This window comes from Phytophthora infestans, genomic scaffold (genome assembly GCF_000142945.1).
Source record: "Phytophthora infestans T30-4 supercont1.82 genomic scaffold, whole genome shotgun sequence".
Lineage (NCBI taxonomy): Eukaryota > Oomycota > Peronosporomycetes > Peronosporales > Peronosporaceae > Phytophthora > Phytophthora infestans.
Window position 1 is genome coordinate 426760 of NW_003303677.1, and position 10356 is coordinate 437115.

Genomic DNA, 10356 nt, shown 5'->3' on the forward strand with positions numbered 1-10356 from the left:
AATTGCACGGACAGAAGAAGACGCTGGACAGCCAGAGCAGAAAATGAGCCTGTTGTTGTCACGTTTTTTTTCCTGCCTCAGCGACGTTTGCGTGGGAAACGCGCAAAGAAGTGCCGCTGTTTTTGCAGCTATTATCAATAATAATGATCAAGTGCAAGCCGAAACGATGAAGAAGCTGGCGAAGCTGAGAAGACTGATGGGAGACTTGGAGCTGCTATCAGTGCAGTGCGAGAGGGGAAGAGTCTGGACGACGAGGCGGAGGAAGCGATCTATGACGCGTCTTCAAGTTTTTCACGTATTGGGAACTTTGGTCACACGAGTCTGGAATCCAGACAGGAATCCAGACTCTGGATTTCCTGTCCCAGTACAAGATCTGTCGCTGGTGCAATTTCTGTCTGGATCTATTAATACCGGAGTCGGAGCCAAGTCAAATCATCTACTACTGGCAGGTGTTCTTCGCGCTGTAATTTACCATTGCTGGCGGATGGTCACCAATTTCTCGATCGTACAGGGCGTAGGTCCAATCGTGTGTATTTGAGGAAACATCTCCAAGTTAAAGTACGAAAACTTGTGAACTACTACTCCACTCAAGCCTACGTGGTGCTCAATGCTACGAGCGGTTCCGGTAGTGGCGCTTCGAGTAGTTTGGGCTCAGCGGAAGTATGCTTATTACGTGGCTCTCTCACAGATGGTGCGTGGATGGAGGAAAAATACCGGAAGCAGTGGCGTAAGGAGCAAGAACTGTCGGGTTTACCGCGTCATTACGAGGTGGAGCGACTTAAAAAATGGTGCGTGGATGGAGGAAAAATACCGGAAGCAGTGGCGTAAGGAGCAAGAACTGTCGGGTTTACCGCGTCATTACGAGGTGGAGCGACTTAAAAAAGACTCCTTGCGGCTCAGTGATGCGTGGCTGAACTCTCATCAAATGAACTGGCCGGCCGCTGTGGACGAATTGGTGTGGCCTCAAGTTCACTCTGAGGCGGACGACTCCGATAGTGACGGCAGTAAGGACACTGTGACGCCATCGCTGTTAACTCCACTCTCTTCAGTTGGCGAAGAAGACGACTTTGCGTTTGTGGAAGAAGCTGCGGAAGTGGCACGACGACACAACAGGCTCGCAGGGCTCGGAGCTGAGATGACGCATGGCGCCTCACCGGGCTCTCCGACCTTCTATCACTACGTAAAGTAGATGCCATAAGCACAGACTTGTAGGGCAGTAGGTGTAGAGCAAGTAGGATTAGAATGTAAAACACGTGAGTGCCGGGCAAAGTACCACGACAGGACCACGGAGTTCTGGTGCTTGCTGCCTCTCACTCGTTGTGCACGCAGCACAGCAAAAGCAGTTGTGTGAGTGAGAGCTGCCAGCACCTGAACCTCCATGTTTCGCAAAGTTAGATTAGCACATACTCAGTCTAAGATAGTCTATAGAAAGCTAAGTAGTTCACCATCACCTGCAACGCAGTTGCAATTGCTCACCGCCACCAATGTCGTCCTTCATACAGTCCTTGGTATCTTCCGCACGCCGCTCGCACATGAGCGCGTTGCAGACCGGTACGCCGGGATGCAGTACATGCATAGACACGCGTAGGATTGTAGGTTGGATCGGTAGTACTGGTATTGCCAGTGTCTTGGGCTGTGGCAATGACGTCTGGCACTGGACACTGGCAGACCGTAGCAAGTAGCATCTCACAGTAGCAGGATAGCATCTCACACTCCCACTTGATCTCGGCGATGCAGTGCCGAATCGACGCGATCACATCGGTTCATCCGTACACACACCACTGAGAATAGTCGTACGATAGCCACCACCACCGTAATTTGCTAGCTGCATAGTCTCCCACTCGAATCGCACATGTCCGTAGTCCAGCGCAGTTGACTGCATGCTAGTGTTGTGGTACAGCCACACGAAACTGGTTCATCCAGTCGGCACACAAGCACACTACATGTCATCGTCGTCAGTAATGTCTAATCCGTCGTTCTTGACCGCATCGCAGGTGACGCAGTCAAGGTATCATGCATCGCAGTTGACGCAGATGTAGCCTTTACGTTTACAGTGGCAGCCATGTCACTGTCTGCCACAATAGGCAGTACCTTCAGCATCTTTCGGAATCGAGAGAACTTGACCACCGCAAGTGGTTTGGTCATGATGTCCACCACCATATCCTCCGTCCCGATGTGTTGCGTAATGATCCGTTTTAGTTCCACGACCCGCCGCACCATGTGGTATTTGTTGTCAATGTGTTTTTGCTTGCTGTGCTTGCCGGGTTTAGTCGTTAGAGAGATGGCTCCCTGGTTATCTCCGAGTAGTACAGGTAGTGCATGTTTCCACACTAGTTCTCGGCAGAGCCCTGCAAGCCACAGCAAGTCCTTTGTAGCTTCAGCTATTGCAACGTACTCAGCTTCACATGTGCTCTGAGCATTGATTTCTTGTTTCCTCGATGCATAGGAGACAACATTGTTGTCCAGTGTCGTCACGTATCCACTGATGCTGCGGCGGTCGACTGGATCATTAGCATAGTCTACATCCGAATAGCAACCCACACGTAGGTCACTCGCTGACGCAACATCCATCACCAGACCAAAGTCACGTGTAGCCTGCAGGTAGCGCAATACCCGCTTGGCTTGCGCATAGTGAGTATGGTCGTAGCTGGCTACGTATTTCCCGAGATGTCTGGTTGCGTGTGCGATGTCAGGTCTTGAGGCACTTACAAGATACTGAAGCGCACCAACCAGCTCTCGATAGGGCAGGTACTCGGTCGTAGCAGGAACAACCGCTTTTGAAAGTGTCAAAGCCTAGGCGTAGTACACCCATTGCACGTCTCCATGTGAAATCGTTTGAGTACTTCGAGTACATACTGTTTCTGACAGTAGATAATCTGCCGACTGGGTCGGTTGATCAAGATCTCCACACCTAGCAAGTACTTCACGGTTCCCATGGTCGTGAGCTCAAACGTTTCTTGCAGCGCGGCTGCAATTCGAGCACACAGCTCACGTGGACCCATTAGCAATAGGTCGTCCACGTATACAGTTAGGAGCATAGTCACTTCTCCATCCTTCTTCAGCGCGTACAAGCCGTAGTCCGATTCCAGTCTTTCAAGCCCAAGTGTCAGCAACTTGGCATGTAGAATTCGGTTTCATACGTTCGGTGCGTGTTTAAGTCCATAGAGGCTCTTCAAGAGCTTACAGACAAACGCTGGCCCATCTGTTTGAAAGCCTGGTGGTTGCTCCATGTAGATCAACTCATCGAGGTCCCCGTAAAGAAACGCGGTCTTTACATCGTACTGAAGAACTTCCCATCCTCGTTGAACGGCGAAGTAGATGGCAACACGGATCGTCTCAAACCGGATTACCGGTGCGTAGGTCTCACTGTAGTTCACGCCCAGTTGTTGTCTGAAGCCATGAGCCACGAGACGAGCTTTAAACCTTTTCACACGCCCTCGTTCGTCACGCTTAACAGCGAACACCCATCTGCACGTAATAACCTTGACGCCTTTGGCTGCCGCGCGTGGCACCAATTTCCATGTCTTGTGTCGTTTCAGTGACTGTAGTTCAGCAAGCATAGCAGCCTTCCACTGAAGCCAATGCTTGCTCCGACGTAGGTCGTCGGTATCTCAATGTCCATATTGATAGACATCACGTTGCCCACCCCATAGTCAAGAAGCCACACACTTGGCTTCTGCGTCCTTCGAGGTCGCTTGAGACAGGGTTGAACAGTAGGACCGCGAATCTCAGAGGTTTTCGTCTCCTTCTTTTCTGGTTCAAGTTTCTTTCGCGTCTTTCGTTTTCGTCGCTTGCCAGACTTGGGTGCCGCAGGCGGCTCCTTTGTCTCATCGTTCGCAGCAACTTCAACTGGTGCATCTACACCGGCTGGCGACTCTACTCTCTGTTCCTCAGGTAAGTCGTCTTTCGCACTCCCACTGGACTCATGCTCTTTGTCCTGCAGGTCATCAGCTACCGGCACCATCTCGAGCTGCTTCGTCACAGTCGAAGACTCAGAGCTCCAACCAGGCAGGTACGTCTCCATACTAGTCTTGATGCGTGCCACCGGAACACTATCGGGCAACTGATGATCACCGTCGTGATATGCGTTCTCTAGAAGCTGCTTTACGTACGTGCCGTCACTTGTAAACGCCTCGTGAAACCGCGTGTTTCGTCCACGTGCAGTCACGACTTGAGCCGTCTTCAAATCCAGAAATTTGTAGCCCTTGGTATCATGACTATAACCAAGTAATAGAGATAGTCGTGCTCTCGGCTCCAATTTTTCCTTCTTTTGTCTGGACTCAGGAGGGACACGCACGTGTGCCACACATCCCCAAGTCCGAAGCTCATCCACATCGGGTGTCACACTGTACAGCTTCTTGTATGGTGAGACCAGTCCTAGCGGTTTAGTTGGCAGCCAATTCAGTGTCGTGACAATGTGTAGAAGTGCTTCTCCCCATAGCATGTTAGGAAGATGTGTAGCGGTCAGCATAGCACGGATGCGAGGCAGTACAGTGCCATTTGCTCGCTCCACCACACCATTCTCCTGAGGAGAGTAAGCATTCGTGAACTGCTGCACAATCCCATGCTCATTGCAGTAATCTCTCAGCGCATTACTGGTGAATTCACCACCCTGATCAGAGTGCAGTCTCCGAACAGTGAGCTTGGGAAACTGAGTCCGAAGTTGATGTAGCAAAATCTTGACGTACAGTGTAGCCGCACTCTTTCGTTCGAGTAGATACGCCGACTTGAAGCGAGTAGCTTCATCAATGATTAGCAGGAACATAGTTGCACCACCTTCCGTCGGTTCGTTCATCGTGCATATATGTCCATCATCAACATCTCTAGTGGCTCAGACTTCCGTTCAGGAATCCTTGCATGAGTCATCCGTTTAGTCTTGCTAGCAGCACACGCAACACACTCGTAGGAGCTCAGACCTTGTGCATTAATCTTTACTCCGACATCGAGCTTACTCGACAGCTCTCTCACAGTGTCCATACTCATGTGAGCGAACCGTTGGTGCAGTAACTCCATCGTCTTTCTGCTGTCCATGTCTTGTTTGCGTGCTGCCATCACCATCACTCCTGACACTCGCTCTGCCTTCAATCGGTAGATATTGTCTCGCATGATAAACTTCAACGAAGTACCTGGATTTGAGAGCCAAGCTGACTGCTGATCATCTGAGCACAGCAGCTTGTACTTCCCAGCCGTCTGCAAGTGACCGAGGCTGATAATGTTCACCTTTGCATTAGGAGTGTAGACCACGTCCTCAAGGAGGCGATCTTCTTGTTCACCAGTTGTTTGGTTTACAATGCGTAGCAAGACAGAACCACACATAGTTGCATGTTCCGATGTTCCGTTGGCAAAGTCAAGCCGACTGGTGCGATCTTCTCGAATGGTAGTAATTAAAGACAAGTCTCCACATACATTCGCCTGAGAGCCAGATTCCAAAATCCACTCCACCCAATCTGAGTCATCAGACTGTTTTCTTTGGTTTCGACCAATCGCATTCACCTGTCGAATTCCACCGATACCGTCATTCCCACGATTTTCGCAGTGTCTAGGCGAGTTTCCACGACGACTTGGCGACAAGTTCCGACGTTGAAGATCATTTCGACGAATGCAATCATTCAGTAGTGGTCCACGCGCGGGTGATGGTCTACTACGCCACGCCTCTTGCGGCTGGGGTCCGTAATGACTTGGCGGCTGGTTGTTCGCTCGTGGCTCACGACGAGCAGACCAATTACGACCACGAGGTGGCGAACGCCAACGCAATGGCGAACGCCCTCGCTGCAGTGATCTTCCTCTCGGTAAACGGCTTCTTCCATACTACATAGGTCTTCCTTGTTGCAGGTTTCGGGGCGGTGAGCGACTCCATCTACGTTGAGGCGACCTTCCTCGTTGGAAGTCCCGAGGAGGTGAGCGGCTCCTTCTACGTTGCGGTGATCTTCCTTTTTGGAAGTTCCGCGGAGGTGAGCGGCTCCTTCCACGTTGCGGTGATCTTCCTCTTTGGAAGTTCCGCGGAGGTGAGCGGCTCCTTCCACGTTGCGGTGATCTTTCTCTTTGGAAGTTCCGCGGAGGTGAGCGGCTCCATCCTTGTAGTTGTAGTGAGTCTGCTCGTCCTGGTATAAATTCACTGCGTCCTAGCTCATAAGGACTCATGTTGGACTGATATCCTCGCCCGTAATCTTGCTCAGGTCCTTGGCGTCCGCGTTGCTCAACATTAGGTCCACAATGATCATCCCCCGGCACAGGTGGACCCACTTGTGGTCCACCTTTGGTGTACCATAGCTCAGATCCAGGTCCTTGCGAGCTCTGCATCAGTCCTTGACCCAGATAGTATAGTGCAGTTCCCAAAGCAGGAGGTGGACCAAGCGATTGGCCACTATCCCACTGGCTTTTCATCGCCGCTGGTACAGCAAATTGCACCTCTTGGTGTCCTGTATGCACTTGTCCATCCTTTTGTTCTTGTTCTCCACCTTGCATATGATTAACAGGAACTCTCAGTTGCAGTTGCTGCGGTGTCGTTGGCACGTTCGGGTGTACTGCAGGTGTACACTTGGACTCGAGTCCGACTGCCGACGTCCTCACCTCTTCAGCCAGATTCATATCTTCAGCCTCACTGCTCGCAGGTGTTGTCACCGAATACACGGGAGACATGTGTGCAGCCGTCGCCACACCATCGTTGTTCCCATCGTTATTCGCCAGTCGTGTCGTCGCACACAACGAGAGACCCGAGAATAGGGCTCGTTGCTCACTGTCAGACTGGGCAACTTCAACTCGTCTCACCGAGTTGATGAGGGAAGCTGGCGACTTCTTGTACTTCAACTTGTTCTTAAGTCTCTTGGCCAGGTCTGGTCTCAGTTGCATGCCAGTCTGCGCAGTGCATTCTGCATACCAGTGACCATCTCCATTGCAGTTAGCGCAGGCTGTGTGCTGCTTCTTCTCAGCTGCAACCTTTGCCTTCTTGCGCTTGTTCTTCCCACGTTTCTTTCCAGACTCACGTCCACTTCCACTGTTGTGTCCATGTCCGTAGCCTTGACCTTGTCCTCGTCCTTGTCCTTGACCAGTACCAACCTGCGCGACTTGCATCGTCCGCGTTGTAGGCCGATTCGTCTGCTGTGCAGCTGATCACACTGATGTTCAGCGGACGCAGGCGCTGCAATGCCTCGAAAGCTTTAGGCCACGTCGGTCGTGTTGGTTGATCCAGTCTGCGTGTTCACGCGCGAGATCTCGAAATATCAACACGCAGTTTAATAGAAGTAGGCTTGCATGTTGCCATTCTTCAAATTCACCATTTCCTTGACGCAGGAGTGTCACCTTTCGTCCGATGTCCTCCACGTACGCAGTAACGGACTCGTTCGGTTGTAATCGGCGAGTCACCAAGTCCTGTAGCAAGTAGTCAGGGTTGATGCCGTCTCCAGCCTCAAAGTGTTTGGTAATCGTTGAATACAGCATTGCTGCCGCATCCATTTTGTCTCTTATCTCATCAATCTTGAACGTAACGCGTAAGTCCACAGATAGAGATAGGGACAACGCGGAGAGCGTCTTGTTCTTTCGCGTCGCATACCACTCATGATACTTAGGGCGACGTAGACCTTCCTCTTCGCCATATCGCTCTCCTCCATACGTAATGTCGCCTAGCGAGCGCGTCTCGAAGTGCAACGGCACCTCGCTTTGCCACGCTTTGTAGTCTTCTTTCTTGTGAAGCTTAGGCAACACAATGCTTGCGGAGTTGCGCAACGCCTTGGTGTGGTCGGAAAGCTCCTTGTCGTCGTACCGACCACCGGGGTTCATGTTGTCCAGGATGCTCTCTCCTCGGCTCGTGTAGCTTCGTCCACTGCCAACCGATCCTTGGCTCGACGGTGGTGGAGGCGGAGGGGGCGGATTTTCAACTGGCCCCGTTTCTTCGATTGTGTTCGAATTCTGCATACCTTCGAGTAACACTCGAAGAAACGGTCGCCCACCAGTAATTCCGACCAATGAGCGAATTAGTCGCTCAGCATCAGATTGCGATAATGTCGCATCATCCGGGCCATTCAGTCTTTCGACCAATCCCGGGGAATCTTCTCCTTGATTCGTCAAAACTTCTTCTTGTGTGTTTTCAACACCAGCGTCCACGTCAGTCGATCGCTGCGCCCTGATTGGGCTCATAACCTGAGATGACGCATGGCGCGTCACCGGGCTCTCCGACCTTCTATCACTACGTAAAGTAGGTGCCCAAAGCACAGACTTGTAGGGCAGTAGGTGTAGAGCAAGTAGGAATAGAATGTAAAACACGTGAGTGCCGGGCAAAGTACCACGACAGGATCACGGAGTTCTGGTGCTTGCTGCCTCTCACTCGTTGTGCACGCAGCACAGCAAAAGCAGTTGTGTGAGTGAGAGCTGCCAGCACCTGAACCTCCATGTTTTGCAAAGTTAGATTAGCACATACTCAGTCTAAGATAGTCTATAGAAAGCTAAGTAGTTCACCATCACCTGCAACGCAGTTGCAGTTGCTCACCGCCACCAATGTCGTCCTTCATACAGTCCTTGGTATCTTCCGCACGCCGCTCGCACATGAGCGCGTTGCAGACCGGTACGCCGGGATGCAGTACATGCATAGACACGCGTAGGATTGTAGGTTGGATCGGTAGTACTGGTATTGCCAGTGTCTTGGGCTGTGGCAATGACGTCTGGCACTGGACACTGGCAGACCGTAGCAAGTAGCATCTCACAGTAGCACGATAGCATCTCACAGGAGCCTCCGAGTCGGAGGACTGAACAGCCTCTCCATCCGCCCAGTACCTTTACTGTCGGAGCTGTGCTTCTTGATCCTTCCCGACATATCACATGACGACACATCTCCTCCTCCATGACCTCTGCCCCTGCCTCGTGTCACAGGCTGGCGTCGATGTTGGGACTGATCTACTCCAGCAACTGAGCGAGCGGAATGTAAATAGTTTCACGGTACTGCCTCGCTAGTGCACTCGTCTTGACGGCACAACGCAGAGCGACAGCAGCGACTTTACGCTTTCAAGGCTGATGATAGTAACCTCTTCGCCTTCCTCCTGACAACGCGCTCTGGTGGCATCGGCGTAAACCTGGTTGGTGCCGATTGCTTTGTGTAGTTTGACCCTGACTGGAGGCTTTGTGCAAACTCGAAAGGCGAGCGTGGAGTATTGGCCAACAGACTGTGTACCGCACCATCGAGACCCCCCCACCATCTATCAGTGTTAGCCAAGGCCCACACACTATCAGCACCAAGTCTCTCGTTAAAACGCTGGGCCGCGCGACGGGTGTGTTGCCCACGCAGCGCTTTACACGACGGATGTAACCTGCAGTCTGCTCAGCTTGCAGGTGTCAAAGTTTCGTTCTTGATATTATAGGGTTTAATAAGTTTAGTTCTACCACGCAGTAAGCGCGCGGCTCTCTGAGAGCGTTACATGCTCAAATTCGACCGCAGTCTACTTTGAAAGAAGCATCGCCTCATCGGGGGCGAATAAGTGCTGCTACTCACGTTCCCGCTGTTTAATTGGGTCACTGCGGGCTACGACAGACGCTTACGAACTCTAGCGACACTCGCCATGTTCTCCTTTGATTAGGACGCTGTCGGACCTGGAGCTACGCTGAAAGGAGAGAAATACGGCTGAGAACAGCTACTGGGTCTCACCACTCAAGCGTCCGCTCGCGTGGACCCAGAGACACGTTGTGGAATCATGCCCTTTCGAAGAGAATCGATGGAGTTAGCGTTCTATGAAGAAGACGACGATGAGGAAGAGAAGAAAATCGGGGAGCTAGTGGACGAGAGCAAGAACAGAGGAGTCACGACTGACATGAAAAACACTCTGAACGCCTTACTGGACAAGAGCGGCAAGGTCGGAGCGAAACTCAAGAGAAGCCATATGAGTGGCCACACGCCGAACGACATCACCGTGCGAGAATTCCCCCTCCTACTACGACAAGTGGACATTGCGGGCAAAGTGATCGATCTGGCCTTCCTGGACGGCTAGTTAGAGCCCACGTTGATGGCGTTGCACCAGGAGAACGACAAGAACTCGACGTGTGGACCTCAAGTTGTGGGCTTTGACACGTACTGCTTGATTGCCATCTCCATTCACATGAACACGAGGCCTCATTCGAAGATCTGGACGGACAAGAACCTCTTGTCGGACTGTTTCCGATTGATCCCGTTTTGCACACCGCTTCCTGGACTTGTGTACATGTCACCGATGCGATCCTGTACTCTAACCAGACGCAATACCATGGCTCGGCGTCAGATTGTCCGTGTTGCTCGTGTACCCGCTTGGATTCTAAGATCAAGGACACGCAGCGCATCTTGGGTAACCAGAAACTGAATCTTTGTCTCCATAGCGCAAATTCTTCCAGATATGAGTG

The 10356-nt window shown here is 51.8% G+C and overlaps 1 protein-coding gene across 1 annotated transcript; it reads left to right on the plus strand.

The window, feature by feature from the left end:
- Positions 1–8538: 8538 nt before the first annotated feature.
- PITG_18838 (uncharacterized protein) lies at positions 8539–9971 on the plus strand (the record flags this gene model as incomplete). Its single annotated transcript, XM_002997198.1, has 3 exons — positions 8539–8557; positions 8971–9065; positions 9618–9971. 3 exons carry the CDS (start codon positions 8539–8541, stop codon positions 9969–9971), a joined length of 468 nt encoding a protein of 155 aa, XP_002997244.1.
- Positions 9972–10356: the final 385 nt, after the last annotated feature.